Raw genomic sequence first — 21,221 nt, 5'->3', positions numbered from 1 at the left:
AAAGATGAGAAGGACAGAAACTTTTAAGTGGATTACACATAATCACATAGCAAGCTAACAGTAGAATTGGGGCTAGGCCACAGCTTTTGACTCAATTTTATTTGTAGAATTACCTTTTTCAGAAGAGCTGTTTGTTCTTCATTAGAAACTGTTTCCAAGGTTTCTTTGCCATCACTTTCTATGTCTTCCTTACTTGAAGCTTCATCCTCACTGGCAATAGGACCATTTTCACACAGTGGTGTCTGGAAGTCATCATCTACTAGTGGTGGATAGGTATACTTGAAAGGATCCTAAAATAAAATAATTTTGGATCAGTCTGCTAAGAAGTGGATAGAAAAATAATTCTCTTAGTAAAGTTAAAATCCATTACTTTAGCCAAGAAAACAAACAGTAGTGAAATTTAAAACCAGAAAGGGAAAGAGTAGTAAGTGGTATGGGACAACTGGCCAGCCATCTGTAAAACAACCAAGTTGGATCTTTAGCTCACTCTTTACAGCAAAAGTATTTCAGATGGGTGAAAGCTTTAACTATGTGTGCATATGTGCGTTTATTTTTTTAAAAACCATGTAAGATTCAGAACAACACATGGGAGGATTAAAAAAACCCTAAGTAGAGGTAGCCTTTCTAAGCATAGCACAAAACCTAGAAGGCATACAAATATTGATTAAAAATTGAGCACACTAAAATGAAATTTGTTTTTTAAGAAAAAGGCCACAATTGGGAAAATATGCACCACACATATCAGAAACAAAAGACACCTTTTGTTAATACCATGTTTCCCCGAAAATAAGACCTAACTGGACAATCAGCTGTATTGCGTCTTTTGGAGCAAAAATTCATGTAAGACCCGGTCTTATATAAGACCCGATGTTATGTTATGTTATGTTATGTTATGTTATGTTATGTTATGTTATGTTATGTTATCTTATCTTATCTTATCTTATCTTATGTTATATACCTGGTCTTATATAAGACCTGGTCCTATAGTAAAATAAGACCGGGTCTTGTATTAATTTTTGCTCCAAAAGACGCATTAAAGCTGATTGTATGGCTAGGTCTTATTTTTGGGGAAACACGGTATATACAAATCAACAAGAAAATAATAACCCAACAGAACAAGGAATAAAGGAATGATATAGTTCATAGAAAAAGAATGAAGACTGCCTTTTAAATCATTAAAACATGCCCAACATCATTTACAATAAAAGAAATGCAAATTAAAACTATAATAAAATATTTTTCACCTGAGACTGGCAAAAATGAGACTACCGTGTTTCCCTGAAAATAAGACCTAACTGGAAAATAAGCCCTAGCATGATTTTTCAGGATGACATCCCCTGAACATAAGCCCTAATGTGTCTTTTGAAGCAAAAATTAATATAAGACCTGGCCTTATTTTCGGAGAAACACGGTATGTGGTGTTGGCGAGAATGTGGTTCAAGCATTCTCACACATCATTGATAAATGGGGAGAATCTCTTTAGAGGGAAATTGGCAACAACTACTAAAATTAAAAACTAAATATACCCACTGACCTAATGATTTTATTTCTAGGAGTTTACCTTCTACATATACTGCTGCACGTGTGTGCCAAGAATAATTTATAAGGATAGTCACTGCAGCATTATTAGTAATGGAAAAAGGATTAGAAAATAAGGTACCTTCAAAAGAGAACTGATTAAATAAGTTATGTTATATCGACACAATGGAATATTCTGCAATAGTTTAAAGAACCACAGACCTCTATGAATCAATATGGTATAACCTAAAAATAAATGATATGAAAAAAGCCCCACAACATGTGTGATATATGACCATTATGTAAAAAAACACTGGATAGAATATCTCTGGAAGGAGAGAAAACTTGGAAACAGTGACTGCCTCTGGGGAGTAGCAATGGGCAGTGACCTTGGGAGGGACATGTACTTTTCACTGTACTCTTATACTTTTCAGTCTTTAGTATTGTTTGCTGTTTCTAAAAATATCATGCGTTTGTATTATTTTTTGAAAACAAAAAATTATGTTAGAAAATATCAGTCCTAATTACAACTTGACTATAATCCTGAAGAAATATACCACTAACAACAAAAAAGGGAAATAAAATAACCTTTTTCTACCCCTAAAAAAAGTAAATTTTACTAAGTACTATTAATTTTAAGATACAACAATTCTATGGGCAAACTATAAAAAAATGACAAATGAATCAAATCACTATTTTAACTTAGTACTTGAAATGAACCATACTCTGTTTTTCTAGGTTAAAATGTGAAATAAGTCTCAGAATAGGAAACCAGCAAAGTTTAAAAATATTAGTTCAAGTTTTTTTAATCAAAGAAAACAAATAAAAGGACATACCAAAACTTTTCATCTTGCTATCCCCTTGGTTCTGGTTGAATACAATTATGCCAGAAAGGCAGTATACAAAGTACATTATAAAAATCAAGTAATAGAAATGTTATCAATCAAGTTAACTCAAAGCACCAATTCCATAGGTTTCACAGTTTATTAAAAAAGTCATTATCAATATGTTTCATTGTTAAACAGTATTAGGAGTTTAACACATACCTACTAATCCTGGTCTCTTACTTGTAAGTAGTAAAATCATTTCCAAAAAATCTCGATAGTACATATTATCTTTTAAATTAAAAAGACTGTTCAATAGTAAACAATTGGAAGCAAAGTAAAGACATGTCCAAATAATTACCTTATGGTTATTAATTAAATAACGTATGGGTCATCTCTAGACACTGGAATACTATGCAGCCATAAATAAAGAATAAGTTGGCTGTCACATTGATTAGGAATGATCTCTAAGATATATTGTGAAGAAAAAAGCAGGATGCTCAATAGTGTATAAATGTACTACTTGTTTAAAAGAGATGGGAAAGAGGAAGAATTACACATATACTACATTTGCTTATACATATATTACATATATAATACAGTTGCTTATATAGGCAATAGAGATCTCTGGAAATAAATGTAAGAAATAAAACTGGGGAAGAAGACAGGGTGGTTGGGATAGCAGTAGAAAGACTTTTTACTGAATACTTGTTTCTGAATACTAAATACTATTTTAGTGAATACTTTCCAGTTTAAAACCATTCAAAAGTAGCACGGGAACAACTTGAAAATTTTACAAATGTCTTAACACTGCTTTCTACTTTGGGGTATCTGTGATGTTTCTTTGGATGTTATGACATTGATTTTCCTTTTTCCTTGAGGAAAGAATACAGCCCAAAGTGTTGTGACACAGTCTTATTTTAGAAACGAGTTTCCAGTACTATACTTACAGTTCCACCCATGTGGGGAGGCAGGTATTCTACACTGACATAGTCTTGGACTTCATTTTTACTTGTAAACTTCAACAGACTCACTGCTTCTGGACCAAGCCAGGATTTCACAATTTTGAAAGCAGCTGAAGAAAAAACAGTCACTTCATTAAATTCTTTTCATTCTCTTTCTCAATTAATTTACTGTATGTGCTAACGCAGGTCTTCTGGAATTAGTTTGGGCTAAAATCTGTTAATATGTATCTTTCCATGGCATGATACTTAATAGTCTCTCATTCCTGTAGGCATTTACACTGTGACTGTCCCTTATGGATTTCAAATGTTCCATGAAGATTCAGGAAGATTAAATTACCCAGATATTCTCTAATAAACTTATCAGGGTTCTGGCCTCTGCACAAATCCATCAATGATTCCAACTACTAAGATTTCCAGACACTGAATCAAACAGCAATGTAATTCGGGGGAAAACTGCACAATAGTATGGGGAGAGTCATTGGCCTTACGCTTCTGATAATCCGCCAATCTGAAAAACATCCTCAAATGGGAAGTCAGGAAGAGAAGGAAGTAACTCTCTTCATTATGGGTGTGAGCTAGACCCAGACTTCTTCCACCTTAACCCAAACTTCTCTGCCTTTCTCCCAAGCCCTGCAGTTTATGCAACTGTGAGGAATTTACGGAGTGTGCAGGTATAAATTCTTATCAAACCCAGCTGTTTAGTAATTACAATCTGTTCTGTCATGCCATTCTGATTTATACTTAATTTTTAAAATCTTGTTTCCATCATGACATTCTAAGCACATTTTAAAGAAATGAAAAGAGGAATCCTGCATTAAATTTGCAAAAGCGTCAATAAAAAAAATCAGGAAATACAACAGCATAATAAACATTAAATAGTAGTTCAGAAAATTACGTTTTTACTTTGCTAATTATGCTTAAATTTTTTTCATAACATTTACATGTTCATTAATTTCCATTTTGAAAGTGAGAGTTGACATATTTAAAGTTCTGCTACTTGAATTAACTAAAGTGCGAAATCTGATTTTTTAAGAACAGGTTAATTGAGATGTAATTTACATACCATACAATTTACCCTTTTAAAGTATACACATCAATGGTTTTTAGTACATTCACAGAGTTGCACAACCATCACCACTATCTAATTTCACAACATTTTCATCACACCAAAAAGAAACCCTTATCCATTAGCAGTCTCCTCATCCTCTTCCGTTCCCTGGCAAACACTAATTGGCTTTGTTTTTATGGATTTGCCTATTTAGGACATTTCATATAAATGGAATCATACAGTGTTTTTTTTTTCCCTACTGGCTTTGTTCACTCAGTGTGTTTTTAAGGTTCATCCATGATGTAGCATGTATCAGTATTTGATTCCTTTTTACTGCTGAATCATTTTCCCTTTCATGGATATATAACATTTGTTTATCCATTCATCAACTGATGAACATTTGGGTTGTTCCCACTTTTCACTATTATGAATAATGCTGCTGTGAACATTTGTGTACAAGTTTTTGTGCAGACATATGCTTTCAATTCTCTTTGGGATATACTTAGGAGTGGAATTGCTGGGTCATATGGTAACTCTTATATTTAACTTTTTGAGGAACTGCCAGGCTGTTTTCCACTGTGGCTGCACCATTTTATATTCCCACAGCAATGTATGAGGGTCCCAATTTCTCCACATCCTCACCAACGCTTGTTACTGTCTGTCTCTGATTACAGCCATCCTAGTCGGTGTGAAGTATCTCATTTGGTTTTGACTTGAATTTCTCTAATGACTAATGATGTTGAACATCTTTTTATGTGTTCATTGACCATTTGCATATCTTCTTTGCAAAAATGTCTATTCAACTCTTTGGCCCTTTTTAATTGGGCCATGTGTCTTTTTATTGTTGCATTGTAAAAGTTATTTATATATTCTCGACATAAGTCCCTTATCAGATGTAAATATTGACTTGTAAATATTTTATTCCATTCTGAGAGCTGTCTTTTCAACTTTTTGATGGTATCTTCTAGAGCACAAAAATTTTACATTTTAATGAAGTTCAATGTATTTATTTTCTTTTGTCACTTGTACTTTTTTGGTGTTATATCTAAGAAATCACTGCCTAATCCAAGGTCACAAAGATATACTCCTAAGAGTTCTTATAAGAATTTTATAGTTTTAAATTTAGGTCTCTGATCCATTTTTAGTGAAATTTTGTGTATAATGGGAGGTAGAGGTCCAATTCATTCTGTTGACTGTGGATGGCTATTCAGTTCTAGTACTATTTATTAAAAAGACTATTCTTTCTCCACTGAATTGTCTTTGCACCATTGTTAAAAAATCAACCATCAACGTTAGGGTTTATTTTTGGACTCTCAATTCTATTTTATTCATCTATATGTCTATGCTTATATCTACCACAGTGTCTTAATTACTATAGCTTTGTAGTAAGTTTAGAAATCAAGAAGTGTGGAAGTATGAATCCTTCAATTGCGTTGTTCTTTTTCAAAATTATTTTTACTAGTCTGGGTCTCTTGCATTTCCATATCAATTTAAAGACAAGCTTGTCAATTTCTGTAAAAAAGGCAGCTGGGATTTTTATAGGGACTGCACTGAATCTAGATCAATTCAGGAAGTACTGCTATCTTAACAATATCAGGTCTTCTAATCCTTGAATAAGAGATGTCTGTATAACTAGGTCTTGAATATCCTTCAGTGGTGTTTTATAGTTTTCAGTGTGTAAGTCTTAAACTTATTAATTTTATTTCTAAGTACTTTATTCTTTGTGATGCTATTATAAATGGAATTGTTTTCTTAATTTCATTTATGGATTATTCATTGCTAGTATATAGAAATACTATTGATTTTGTGTATTAACTACGTACTCTGTCACCTTGCTGAACTTGTTTATTAGTTCTAATAGGTTTTTTTGAGACTGTATTCCTTAAAATTTTCCATATAGAAGATTATGTCACCTGCAAATATAGATAGTATTACTTCTTTTCCAGTCTGGATGCCCTTTCTTTCTTTTTCTTGCCTCAATGCCCTGGCAATATAAGTGGTGAAAGCAGACAACCTTGTCTTGTCCCTGATCTAAGAGAGAAGGCATTCACTCGTTCACCACTAAATATGATGTTAGCTGCGGGTTTTCACAGAAGCCCTTCATCAGGCTGAGGAAGTTCTCTTCTGTGTGGTGAAGAATTAACCTTTACTCAAAGAAAGGTCTGGCCTTTGCCCTCAGTTTCTGGGAGGTAATCTTCATGCCCGATAGGAGTGTCTTTGTTTGGGGGCCCTGGGTCACACTAGAACAATGAGTGGGGGGGGGGGAGCTTTGCGTCACACAGTATCAGACCTCTGGAAAGACTGGAGACGGAGATAAACCATGTAGTAAGTCAGTCAGGCCTATGCAATGGAACCCCAATAAAAACTCTGAACACCACTGTATGGGCGAGCTTCCCTGGTTGGCAGTACTCCACGGGTACTGCCCCATGTCGATGCTGGGAAATTAACTTGCTTCACATTTGGCCCTTTCCTGGATTCTGCCCTATGTCTTTCTTCTCTTGGCTAATTTTAATCTGAATCCTTTCCTGTAATAAACCGTAACTGAGTATAGTAACTTACAGTGAGTTCTGTGTGTCATTCTAGTGAACCTGAGAGTGGTTCTGGGAACCCCTTGAACTTACAGTTGGTGTCAGAAGTGAGGGTAGTCTTGTGTGGACTACTGTGGTCCTCCAAACTTCACAGTTGTTCCACTCTTTGCACCTACAATTCCTAGTTTCTTGAGAGCTTTTATCATGAGACTGTACTGGATTTTGTCAAATGCTTTTTCGGTGTCTATTGAGATGATCATGTGTTTTTTTTTTCTTCTAGCCTATTAGTATGTTGGATAACACTGATTGATTTTCATATGTTAACTGACCTTGCATTCCTGAGATAAATCCCTCTTGGTCATGGTGTATAATCCTTTTTATATGCTGCTAGATTCGGTTTGTTAGTACTTTATTGAGGTTGGTCCATCTATATTCATAAGGAATACTGGTCTGTAGTTTTCTTTTCCTGTGATGTTTGTTATTAGGGACAGATGCCTCATAAAATGAGTTGGGCAGTGTTCCTTCTTCTTTTATTTTTTGGAAGAGTTTGAGAAGGATTGGTGTTGATTCTTCTTTATATGTTTGGTAGATTTACCAGTCAAGCCATTTAGGCCTGGGCTTTTCTTTGTGAGATATTTTTTTATTACTAGTGTTTTCAATAGTTAAAAAAATTTTTTAATCAAAAAATGTATCATGACTCATAAAGGCTATGTGACTCAGAGATTTGGAGTAAATTTCAGATTCATTCTAATTTCTTCCTCAATATCTGAAGGCTGTAAGAAAACTTAGCCAAGGCCTGTGTATGAAATACCCCATCTGTGGGTGACAAAGTAAGGCTTCTGACTATAGTTTTGCCTGAATGGTTGAACATCTTGAGGCTGTTTTTAGAGAAGACAAATGGGTGTCCCCAGGGCCTGGAGGCAGAAAGCTAGCCCAGTTTGCTTTGGAACAGCCTTTGAGTGTTTTAGCTCTAGCCTCTTAAGAGTACGTATACACCAAGCTCAATATAAACATTTTTTAAAAAAACAACCATAGAAATATGGCTAAATTGGCAAAGAAAAAAGGAAATCAGACATTTTGTTTTAGAAAGTATCAGTAACATACTCACCGTTCATTATCCAAGGCATATCAAAGATCACTATTTTTGCTGAAAGATTAAAAAAAAAATTCATTGAATGTGACTTAGTACCACTATAGCAATATCACTTCTACCTGACCTAGAAAAAATGGTGATCTAAACGTAACTAAAAAGTGAGCTGGTTGACTCAGTTCTAAGTCAGTGAAGTATGAGTGGTGCTCGAACTAAACTAACTTCTCACTGTGGTGAGGGGCCCACCCACGAGGATGGCTTCTGAGAAATGAATAATGCACTATCACTGTCCTTTGCCAAGTAGCCTGTTCTTTTATTTATTTATTGCTTTTGCTGTTTGCAGAAAGGTACAGAAGAAAATAGTTAAGTGGGTAAGTGGAATCTTTGGATGTGGCATGTCATATTAGTGCTGAAGTCCATTGACTTTTAAAATAATTTCAACATCTAATTTATGGTTTCAATTATTAATATAATTTTCTAGAGATTATATTGCTAAACCATTCTCACAGTTGTCCCCACTATTTTAATAAGTCATTATATTTGAAGAAACAAAAATTGTTTCTACTTTTCTTAATATTATGAGCTCCAGGAAACCAATAATTCCAAAGTATACAAAAGTATTATTTGCATACTTAGATGAAGATATTAAACAGCCCTATTAACAATTGTGAGAAAGAACCAGAAACCACAAAAGGGATTTTTGATATCTAATTTAGTCTTCATTCCAGAAGAATTAAAATGTAATTTCATTCTTCTGAGCAAAGAACCTCCTAGAATGATTATATTAATGTAGGATAGTGAAGTACATGATAAGCACATGGTATCTGCAAAGTGGTACCCTGGTACTTAATACTATTAAGAAGTAATCATATTTCATGACAGATTCTGAAGCATAATCAATTTAAGATTCTATAAATTTCAATGTCTGCAAAACTACATTAGGTAGGTAGAATATATACATTATCTCTAGTTATTGGAATGAATAGTATTTCAATTCATCTTTGAGCCATGAATTTATTGATAGTTTTCTCAAAAAATCGTGGATGTGTTTTATAAGGTAATAATGATAATACTATTTATAAATGACTCTTCATAAACTCCATCAGCTATTTCGATAAACAAGTGGCTACTTTATTTTCAGTTTGTACCCTGGAGAAACAAGCTAATAATATGGGGCAGTGGAAGAATTCAGAAGGAACAGCAGATCCTACAGGGTCCCCAAACCAGACATTCTCTTTAACTAAAAACGTTCATGAATACTTTCTCTGAAGACATAAGAACAAATGGCTAGGAGTGGCCCTGAGCCTTGATATCCATAATGCTATTTGCCTGTTCCTCATTTCACATTCATAATGATGCAAAAGCATGCCAAAGTAAGACAATTTAGGGATTTTATGCTCCAGTCTCACTTGAGTCACAAGTCCCCAAAGACCCTAATTGTGATATTTGCCAGGGGTGTGCCCAGACAGAGCTGTGAGTTTATTTTCTGATTTTCCTGTTGCCTCTTTTCTGTCTTTTCACTTTCAACCCACTTAGGTTAAAAATATTTCTGTTTATGAGGGATGGAAACTTCATTTCTCCAGGGGGAAACCATCACATAGATCCAATAAATAAAAAATGAGTAAGATTTAGGAGTTCTTCATTCAGGTAATTAATGGAATAATCACAATTAAAAACAAACTCCAAATGCCACATTCAAGTGTAGTACAGGACAGTCAAGTGTTTTCTCAATGACAGTTGTTAAACAGCAATTAGTAACACAGTGTACTTTATGTATGAGTTTGCTTATCAGAGTATACTTTATCAATACTGTTTGTCTGTTTCTTGTATGTAAGAAGTTCCATATAATAAATATTATTTTAAAGAAATTTATCAATTGAAAGATTAGTAAAAATGAGATAGTCCCTATGTGTATGTGTATGTTACAGGATGTCATATATACAGTTTAGAACTTAAACTCTTAAAACTAACTGTAAATGACAATGATTATTTATGAAAATTTCCCCCTGTACCTACTAGAAAATGCACTTAAATGTCTATGAACACATTTAAGCTCTGCATCACGAAACAATGTTTCAGCTATTAAAGTCCATAATAATATAAAGCACTACAATTCTCAGGCATTATCTACAGTTTCTACATAGTTATATTTTTATAAAGAAGTAATTTACTTACAGAGGTATTTAGGGTAATAAACCTTAAAGCAGTTGATGATAAAGCGTACAAAATCCATGTCCTAAAATAAAGATTACATATTGAAATCTTTAAGAATGTCCACATTTAAGGTGATAAATTATTAAGTACAAATGAGACAATTATTAACATCTTAAAAAATAAGCGATTATATAAATAGCTATATTCCCAAGAATTAACGTTTTACATCATTAAGCCACGTTTTAAATTAGTTTCAGGTGTACAAAACAATGTACTAGTTAGACATTTACAACCCTCACAAAGTGATAAGCCCCCTCCCCCAATTTTCTACCCTGACATCATATATAGCTGTTACAATACCATTGACTCTATTCCCCATGTTGTACTCCATATCCTGTGACCATATATACATATAATTATAGTTGACATTCACTATTATTCAGCTTCAGCTTCAGGTATACAGTGCAGTGATCAGGCATCTACACCGTCCATAAAGTGGTCTCCCTAATAGGACAAGTACCCATCTGACACCCTACAAAATCTTTACAACATTATTGATTATATTCCCCAAACCGTCTTTCATATCCCCATGGCAAAATGTAGCTACCAATTTGTTCATTAAGCCACTTTTAATAATCGGTCCTAAAACTGAGTTAAAGAAATCAGAAGCTTAAATATCATTCATGTTACCTCAAACTAGTTAGATACTCAGGCAGCTAAGGTAACATGGCATTATAAAATGGAGCTAAAAGCAATCTGCATAGAGAAAATCTAAAAATCTGTTAAATAATTTTTGAAACAACTATACAGTTTACAAACTGACTACTTGGAATGATAATACATTTGTATGTAAATTATGGTATATTTTCTTCTTCAAGCTAATTTCTACACCTCTAACAGCTTCAATAAAATATATATTTTTAGTGTTTTACATAAGTTAACCTGGTAATATTGGCCTGCTATATCTATTTCATTTCTAGCTTCTTTCCTCTTATTTAGGGATCTAGAATTAGAATTTCTTAGTTTATATTCAAGTGTTGGTCACTGACTCCAATTTCTGGGAGACTTTATAAACATAACTGGTTGGTTTCACTGCAATGAACTCAGCAACATGAAATTAGGTTATTAGGGTTACTATTCACATGGATCATTTCAGTCCATGTTATTCCATGGCCACAAGCTGTCTTACTAATCCTGATCAGCCATTTTATAAGGACTGTAGGGTGAAAGATACACACACACGGTGCCAAAAAATGTATGCACATTTTAAGAAAGGAAAAAACTGTATTAAAGTCGTAATAATATATATTGATAACAAAAGATGAATACAAGTCATGTGTATACATTTTTAGCACCCTCGGTACATACATACACATACACACACACACACACACACACACACACACACACACACGCATATATAAAACCAGGCAAACTTAAATCCATCAATTACCGAAAGGTGGGTTGTCCTAGAAATGAGTCTATAAAGTCTTTTCTAGCATGTGAGCTACAGCATCTTTAACTCCAGTAAACTGAAAGTAAGCATCCTTAACTATCTTAAGTATTTATTATGGGACAAATCCTAGTATATAATAATACCTTTATAACTAATTTTCATATCCACTGTGCATAGAGCTTAATAATTTGTAGTTAAATAAGAGTCAAAGAAATATCTCAAAATAACTAGTTATATATAAATTTGTTACCTAGTATATGATCTGTGGCCCCCAGAAATTGCCTAAAAAGTCTCCAATATTTTTGTTTTCATCTTTTATGTAGTTGAATGTCCTTGCTTATAAAAATCCCAAGTTACTGCTAATTGAAGTAGATTTGATAGGATGTCACTGATGTATGTATAGTAGTGGGCTCTACATAAAAAAACTCCATGAAACTACTGGTCTGCATTTTGTGGGGATCGCTATTCATTATCTTGTAAAATGTCCTCCCTTTCAAGACTTTTCTCTTTAGTTCAAGTATCAGGAATGAATACACTTCTCCTAAGACCCTGGTTTGAAAGTATGGTCTCTGAAATAGTTTGAAATGATTCCATTTCTTTTAGGTAGGCAGCTGAGAGCTTAGCGCCAAATTAGTGGCCCAACTCTTTAACAAGTAATTTTTAAAATGTCTTGCCTTGTAATTCTGTATACATCTTTATACAGCCAACTTAAATCCTTTGTGATTCATGAGGGTGATATATAAAAATTATTCGATAAGGTTCAAGTATTTAAAAACATTAATAATGAATTAAATAGTAATGCAAATAAACTTTATAAATTAAAGATAATGAGGTAACATATAAGTAGTTTGGAAAAAATCAGACAGTTCAAGTTAATTCTTTGCCCCTATATTTGGCAATAAAAACATTAACAATTATTTTTCATGATTCTGGGTTAACAATTAGAAAATTATACATAAAGGATAACAGAATCATGATTTATTTTTATTATATATTTAGGCATTTAGATTTAGATTTTGGGCATAAAATGACTTACTCTATCATCTAAAACTCATTGAGACAGAAACTAGATTGAAAAAATCCAGGGCAATGAATTCTTAAAATATAAATAGAAATATAGAAAGATTAAAAACTCTACCACCCAAAGCAACTCATCTCTAGTTCTCTCTAGTTTGTTTTTCATTTATTTGTTTTTGCAATATCCAAGGTTTTCTTTTTGTGGCTAGGTATCATTATGATACAATTCTGTTGCCTTTTTTCATTAAAAAAGGTCATTTTCCAATATTACTACAAATTCTTTATAAATACCACTAAACATACTCCATCAACTAGATACACCATAATTTACTATTTCACCATGCTGACATATGCATTTTTCTAATTTTCCACTATTTTAAATAACACTCTGAAAAAAACATTTTGGTGCACAATGCTTTTTCTATATTCAGGATTCTTTCTTTAGAATACAAATAGATTCCAGAAATTAGTTACCAGGCAGAGTATGAATGTAAACACTTTAAGATTCTTAACATACCGTGTTTCCCTGAAAATAAGACCTAGCCGTACCATCAGCTCTAATGCGTCTTTCGTAGCAAAAATTAATATAAGACCCGGAATCATATATCATATCATATCATATCATATCATATCATATATATCATATATATCATATCATACCCAGTCTTATATTATAGTAAAATAAGACTGGGTCTTACATTAATTTTTGCTACAAAAAACACATTAGAGCTGACTGTCTGGCTAGATCTTATTTTCGGGGAAACATGGTATATTATATAAGACCCGGTCTTATGTTAAAATAAGACCGGGTCTTATATAATTTTTGCTCCAAAAGACACATTAGAGCTGATGGTCCGGATAGGTCTTATTTTCAGGGAAACATGGTATTTTGCCAAATGGATTTTCAAACAGTTTTAACACTGCCCCAGGCAGGTGTGTGAATGCCACTTTACTGCTACCAGAATTAGCCAAGGGTTGAATGTAAGAGACGACAGCTCTAATAAATGTGCTTATGGATGGATCCCCATCGCTGCTGAAGGGTTTGTAGTTACCACTCAGGTCACAAGCGCCCAAATTAAAGACTGGTAGGTTTGATTTATTTTTTTAAACTTGGCAAAATCACTTGGGGAAAATTGGTTTCCAGTTTTCTGGAATCCAAAGAAGCAAACAGAACCCCAACAAAATCACAAAGTGCTGTATGTGCAAAACTCAGGTGAACATCTCACAGCTGCAAGGCACTGTATGAATGTAATGGTGTAATAGAGAGCAGACGTTCCTTAGTATTTACTGAGTGCTTTACAGGGGTAGGTGCTGTAGGATATGAGCTTTGGCAGAAAAGTTCAGTGACCACGTGTGCTCAGTAGCCTGTCAGCCTCCACATCCTACCTCTACATCATGTGTGTCAGACAAGGAACATTTGTAGGAAATCTACAGTTTCAGTGCTAAATACTGAAGCAAATTTATTTGTTTGCAAATCTTACTCCATGTTTGACTTCACTCATAACACGGGAGAGCGGAGAATAAATCTGAAACATAACTTGGTTAGCTCAATTTTATAGCAAAATTTGGTTAGGGAGGAGTGGCAGGGAGGACAGGAAGGATGGAAGATAAACAATGATTTAGAATTAAAGAAAAATGCTTACTATGCTGTTTAGTCCAGTTTCTGACAGATCAAACATCACTGTTATAGGTTTCCCACTTTCTCTTTTAGCATAACGTTCCAACCAGAATGCGATAAGCTTCTTTTTGTCCAGTATGGTTTTATGATCTTTTATATGATACTTCACCCTGATCCAGACTTTTAGCAGAACATAAGATAAAAATAAGAAAAATGTTTATGGCATTATAACATTATTTTATACGTATATCATTCTTTCCCTTTTCATTTTTCTTCATTTATAATTCATTTTGTTTCTCAGATTAAAATATCTCTTCCTTTTTCTAAATGAGAAGTAGTGTGCACTTGAGAACGTTAAAGAGTAGCAGAAAGTTAGGAAATATCCTCCACTAGTAAGTAAGGGGGGAAAGAAAATACAAGAGAACAAACCATATTTGGTAATAAGATAAGAGTACCCTTAACTGTGCTTAACGAAAAAGAAAGTCGTCATTGCTTCTGTTGCGCAATAGAAAAAATGTTCCTTGCAGAGGAAGAGGCTGGACAGAGGCACCGTGGAGGTGTGAGTGGGTGTCGTGCACGTAGGTGAGTGTGGCAAACCATTCAGAGTGGTGGCAGCTAAGACAAAACATGAGAGGTGAAGCTAAGCAGAGATAGGGCTGGGATTTGAGGACTGCATACAATGCTAAGGTGTTTTGATTTTCCTGTTTACAACATCTCTCAGGCAGCAGCATAGAGAGGAGACTGGAAGAGACAGAGAGGAAACCCAACAGCTGCTGCCCTGGGAAGGCGCTGCGGGAAAGAGCTAGTGAGGGACTGAACTGAGGAAGTGCTGGTGAAACCAGACGGGCGAAGTGAAGCTATGTCAGAGGGACGAGCCAGTGGTTGCTGGCCTGAGCTGGGCAGTACAGGGGCAGAGCAGATGGTGGGACTCGGGTGTTCAGCTGTGTGTTATGTTGAAGGCAGCCGGCTGGTAATCAATCTGGTGGCACCCATCAGTGGGTAGCTGGGCATGTATGTGCACGTGGCCTGGGGACGGTGTGGGCTCAGCGCCCTTCAGGGGAGGCAGCTGAAGCTGTCAAGGTACGTGAGATCACTCAAAGACACTGTATCAGCTAGAAAGGAAAAGAGGCCAAAAAAAGGAATGAAGCCAGGGAAGCACTTTTAAAGGACAAGTGGAAGGACAAATGCGCAAAGAAGACTGAGGAGGAGCCAGTGATAGGAGGAGAATGCACAGAGTACTGTTCACACAGGAACAGACCACATGCCGCAGAAGGCGAGCAAGGCATGCAGTGACGTGCGTGAAGCTGCCTGGGCAGGACGTCTGCTCAAAATGGTGCTCTGACACGTCTGCTGGGTGTCAGCCTTGGTACAAACCAAGCTGGATTTGGGGCAATGGGGATAGAAGAGAGTTGTCGGGATGGCAGCGATGAGTGTTAGTGTTCCTCCTGCTGTCACACAGATCGAGGAGAAAGAAAGGGGACAAGACTGGGAAACTTGAAAAGAAAAACTTCCATGTACCAACCCTCAGGGACTGTCAAAAAGATTTCCATAAAAGTACTGGGTTGAAGTTTAATGTCACAATCAAATTAGAAAGATGATAGTGACTCTGAATTACATTACTGTGGCTGTGTTAGGGCTGCAGCATTTGCCTTTGCTGCCTGTTTGATTAGGTAGAATGTAAACAGTAGTATAACTACCGAGTATGAGACGCTCAGTCAAGATGGCCCTAACCGTCCCCAACTGGAAGGAACCTGCCGTGTGCTACCTATGGAGGAAGTGCCGCCTGTTACTAATTCTGTTGAGCTACACAAGTACATCTCAAAATATTGAAAAGCCAGTCCATAAATTCAATATACTTACGTAACTTGTTGCCTTCTTTGTCATAACCGTGGAGATAAATACCTCCGATTTCCAGTAACCATCTGGGAATGGAGGATTCAGTCAGATCTAAAAAGTGATACACTTTGATGAGTAATTGTAACTTAGGGACCTTTTTAAAAAGAAAACTCACAATGTAAAAGGTACTGTTATATAGTAGCTCTGATATGAAAAAGATAAAGTTTATTCAAACATCTGGCTAGAGCATCTAGCAATAAAACAGTGTTTCTTACTAAGTAAACAAACTACATACAGATGAGAGAAATGAAAAAAAATCCATTGCCCTTTGACATGTCAGCCTTTATTTACATAGACACATTTCCGTGGTCTGGTTGTGTTTCATATAATGATTTGCAAACAAATATTGTTACTGTTGGACAATTTCAAGAGAACACACCCATAAATATCTACAGTATAGATTCAGAATTAATGAAAAAAATCACTATGGTTTCATTTACAAAATAATGTTTTTCGACAAAACCTGATATCCAGTAGAGTCTAATACATTTTATAATCTTGGGGCAAGTGGAAAATAGGAAAAGTGCTAGCTCCTGTAGCAGGAGGAACAAAGAGGGCCTATCCTGTCTCTCGTGAGGCCGAGATCCAACAGAGCAAGACAGCAAGTGCTTTTGTTACATTTGCCAGTAGTTCCCCAAGAACTTCCAAAGATTTCTTTATCTTTCCTCACCCCCTTTACCTTATACCTGCTGTCTGCCACTAGACACAAGCAATTCTATGTAAGAAAAAACTATTGTTAAACGTTTATTCTGTCCTTAAGTAATTTAGAAATACCAGATTTGTATTTATTTGCTTGATTAATAAATGCATCACTGTTTATTGCAATTACCTATAGTTTTTACATTTCCAATCGAATTATTAAATACGTCCCTTCTGATGGATTCCTTCTACAAGTGTGAGGATTGGGGCGAATGTCTGCTCGATTTATTTGTTGACTATTTTGTATTAAGTCTCCAGACTCAGTCACTCCAGAGTTTATATTCCTCAAGGTCAGGAAATTTTTTATACCTCATCAAAGCCAGTAGTTATGCCAGTTTCTTGTTAAATTTTTAGGAGGAGAGAGATAATGAGTAACCTTTTCTGAGAAGAGTTCTTTATGTATTTGATGACTATTATAAAACCTCCCTCTAAGATTTCAAACTCCCGTTTTTGGAGAAAATTTCAGTCTTGAAGTAGGCCTTGAAATTAAGCCACTAAAAGAAGGCTGCCAAGGCATCTTTGGGGATAAGGTTGCTTTTGGGGGACCTCCATTCAATTATTCTATATGGAACACCTATTAGCACAAGGAACTCTGAGGATGGAGAAGAACATAAGGCAACAACTAAGAAAAACAGGCAAAGAGTATCTCTAGGCCTAAGAGCGAAGATGTTGTCTTGCTATTGTTTAATGGTACCGAACTAACAAGCACACATTAGGAGATTCTGCTGTGAGTGAACAGTCTGAGTGTGATTCTGCTTCCTGGTGATCTGATTTCCTCATGAATGATCTGACTTTTAAGACTTACTCACATGACACTCCTTTCAAAGTGTTATTGGGTCTGTATAATACATTATATTCTGGTGTTTATGATGATTGCCAAAGATATTTGCAAATACACTATTAGATGAATGTAAAACAGTAACATTTATGCAGGGAATAGCATACTGTCAAGGTTAAATTGAACAGCTTACCGTTGACACACATTTCTTTCCTCCACTGAAAACTCTCATCGATCATCTTCAGTGTTTCATCTACAGCATCATGTCTCCAGAATAAGTAACTTTCAACCCAGTTATCATCTTGTTGTAGCCTTTCAACATCACGTGGATCATATTTATCTGGCTTATCTAGGGGAAAAACAGTAATAAACATCCAAGTCAGATAAATTCTACAGTGAATAATAACAAACACTAATGCCAAAGGAGAAGAAAGACCCGGAAAACAAAGCTAAGCTATTTGAAGATAGACACAGGGATGCAGTTCGGATGAAAATGCAATTTAAAGGACTGATGGAATTTCTAAGTGTGAGGAGAATAAAGTTATCTAAAGATTGCAGGTTTACTTTAAATACCGTGTTTCCCCAAAAATAAGACCTGATCTTATATTAATTTTTACTCCAAAAGACATATTAGGGCTCATGTTCAGGGGGTGTCATCCTGAAAAATCATGCTAGAGCTTATTTTCCAGTTAGGTCTTATTTTCGGGGAAACACGGTAAACCACTGTAGATTTTAAAAAATAAGACCATAGTAAGATATTTTGCAGGACCCTCTCTAAAACTATAAACCAACATCTGGGAAGATCAATTGTGTTATCTGAACTTGAAATCCTTACCCTGGTCAATGCAAAATGAAATTTTATATGTAAAGAACTAAGTTGTACTTCAAAAGACATTTGTTTGGCAAGTATCACTTAAAAAAATGAACTGAATACAAGATGGAAACTGACCATGTATGTAGCAGTTAACATTTTCTATAACTTATTGGAATAATTGTTTTCAATAATAATTTCTCATTGTCAGCCTACATACATGCTATGTTCCTACCAATCTCTGTATCTGATAGTCTTCTTTCTACACCCTGCTCTCACTATTTTTCTATAACTGAATTTTCCTCGTCTCCTCACAGCCACCTCTGCACGTCCAAATTCTCCCATCCTGCAAGACTCCTTTCAAGTGCTTCCTCTTCCATAACATTTCCCGAGCCCAGAAGTCATTCCTTCCCGCCTGTGAACAGCTACAGGACTTGACCTAAGCCTTTCTCATGGCATTTAGCACTTTCCCCCGTGAATCTGAGTCACTGGCATGCGTGCCATGTCTTCCCACATGGAGACAGTAATGGCACTGTCCATCCCGTCGAACCCCCCAAAGCCCATGATAGCAGTTCCATGAAAAGGCCTTCAGGAAACATTTGTTGAATGAATGCATTACTTCTCACTTTTTATTTCCTCGCTTAATGGTACCCTCCCAGGGGACCTAGCAAGAAACTTCTGAAAGTTTTCTGGCTTCTTCATCTCCAGTGTTTTTTTCTTCTAATTAGTTGCGAAGTTTTATAGATTCTGTCTTCTCCATTTGCTCAGCCTTATTTCAGACCCTCTGAGGTAATAGCTTAAAGGGCAAGGAAACATAAAGTGCATTCAGAGAACTATCTTCTTTGAGTCTCAGTTTCCTTATCTTTAAGCTGCTTTAGATACTCACAGGGTTGTGCAAGGATCAGATGAACATGTATATATGAAAGTAGTTGGAAGTTTAAAGCACTATAAAATATAAGATTAGGCCCTAAAACATGCACGTGTAGAGTGTTACCTTGGAAATGCCTTTTAATATCTGGGTTCTATTTTTCTCATCTATACAATGAGTGGTTCTGTAGTAGGTAAACCTTGGAAAATGTTTTTTAGCTCTGCTATTGAAAAATTCATCAGTATTCAAAACAACTTTAATTATAAAGTTTAAACATGAGTTAGACTTAAAGAGTTTACACTGTTTAGCATCAAGAGAGCCCCTGGGAGCACCTGTCCCCTGAGGAAGCACCATCTAGTTTGGCTACTGTACAGCCATCTCCCCTGGACCAGCATGGTGTTTTCCTTGAAATAACAGGCTGACCTCATTCATTTTCTAGAAAATTTCTGCCAAATACCCACATCTGAATAACCACATTTACTTTCCAGTTGTTCTTTCAAATAAAAGAGGTGGTCTATATAAAAGATGACTAATTTAGCTGGCAACTCAAACAGGTAGAAGTGTTTAATGCATACTTCCTGATTTTGTCAGGGGTAGAGGGTGTGCACACGTGTGTTTTGGTATCTTCAGATACATATTGAGTGTTCATCTTTAGCTTCTTCCTATAACATCTGGACTTACCAAAGGATTAATTTTCTCAAAATTTCCTAACAGTTGAGGGTTCAGTTGCCTGGGGCTGTATTTGAATGCAACAAATTGTTTTGTCATAAGCACAATTACACTTGGCCTTGTGGTCCCAGGCCAAGTTTTCCCTACCTTGAATGCTCAGTTTACTTTGTTTTTCTGTCTCATTTTCTCTCCCCTTTAGACCTCATCTGTCCCCACTTTTCTCCTGCCCCTCTTCTTCCACCCTCACAAGACCCCCTCCCAAATCCTCTCCTTCCCTGTATTTTCCACCCCCATAAGCCTACCAGGGACATCATTTTGAAAGACTTTACCTCTTCATGATTAAAGCATACAGATTAGGAAGAGATTAGTTTTGAGGAATAGAATGAAGAAATAAAATGGAGTCACTAAGTCTAGCGGCTAAATTACTAAAATTGAGTAGGCTGAGGCATGAAGAAATGATGATATTCTTGTTCTAACTAGCCTGGGAACTTAAAACTTTTGAACTTTCCAGTCCTGTGTCAATGCCTGGACTTCCAGATAAACCCTGATTATCCTCTAAGGGACTCACGTATCCAGACCACCAGACATGACCAGACCTCCTGGCACTCATCTTCTGTACCACCTGGCATCCATCATCCAGACTTCCTGACATCTGACTGATAACTGTCTGGGACCAATCCTAGGGCTAAGAATGCAGGACTGATTCTTCTCAAGGATGGGTCTTTTAAGAACTCTTTATCTTTTCTTTCTTCTTTGGAACACTTCCAGGTTTTTGCCTAGCTGTGTTCCGAGTTTGCAAACTCTAAGACCCTTGAATAAATCTCTATCACTAGTATCTAGCGAAAGCCTCTAGACTCTTTGAGTTCGTTCGACAGTATTATGCACCGATTTGTATGCATATGTATATACTCTCATAATATGGTGTCCTTATTACTTTAATCTTGCTGTGGACCAATGAAAACTTCATCACAAACCAACATCAATCTTAAGTGGTGAATTTTTAAGCCTCATCCTTGCCTTTCTTCAAAATAGCTCAAAGCTCATTTCAGCCACTTTGTTAAGAAATTTTAAGCACATCTGTGGTTCATTGTTTCTTTCTATTCTATATGAATTTTGCTCTGTAAATTGATCTTATACCGTTTCCCACAAAGTAAGACCTAGCTGAACAATCAGCTCTAATGTGTCTTTTGGAGCAAAATTTTATATAATTATAAAATTATATTATATTATATTATATTATATTATATTATATTATATTATATATATTATATATATTATCATA

The 21,221-nt window shown here is 35.5% G+C and overlaps 1 protein-coding gene across 2 annotated transcripts in view; it reads right to left on the bottom strand.

The window, feature by feature from the left end:
• The window catches only part of MOSPD2 (motile sperm domain containing 2), a 45,013-nt gene that overhangs the window by 9,688 nt on the left and 14,104 nt on the right, over window positions 1–21,221 (bottom strand). For both annotated transcript variants that reach the window (XM_019746332.3, XM_019746331.3), the window contains exons 3-9: window positions 17,785–17,940; window positions 16,079–16,165; window positions 14,244–14,398; window positions 10,149–10,209; window positions 7,992–8,030; window positions 3,293–3,417; window positions 114–290 (exon numbers count right to left, since the gene is read on the bottom strand). In XM_019746332.3, coding sequence (XP_019601891.3) covers window positions 114–290; window positions 3,293–3,417; window positions 7,992–8,030; window positions 10,149–10,209; window positions 14,244–14,398; window positions 16,079–16,165; window positions 17,785–17,940 — 800 coding nt within the window. The remainder of the gene's footprint in view (window positions 1–113; window positions 291–3,292; window positions 3,418–7,991; window positions 8,031–10,148; window positions 10,210–14,243; window positions 14,399–16,078; window positions 16,166–17,784; window positions 17,941–21,221) is intronic.

The sequence above is a fragment of the Rhinolophus sinicus genome, chromosome 18, assembly GCF_057876585.1.
Source record: "Rhinolophus sinicus isolate RSI-liver-muscle chromosome 18, RSI-T2T, whole genome shotgun sequence".
Classification (NCBI taxonomy): Eukaryota; Metazoa; Chordata; class Mammalia; order Chiroptera; family Rhinolophidae; genus Rhinolophus; species Rhinolophus sinicus.
The sequence above is the reverse complement of the archived record's forward strand: the minus strand, read 5'-3'. Positions and strand labels throughout refer to the sequence as shown.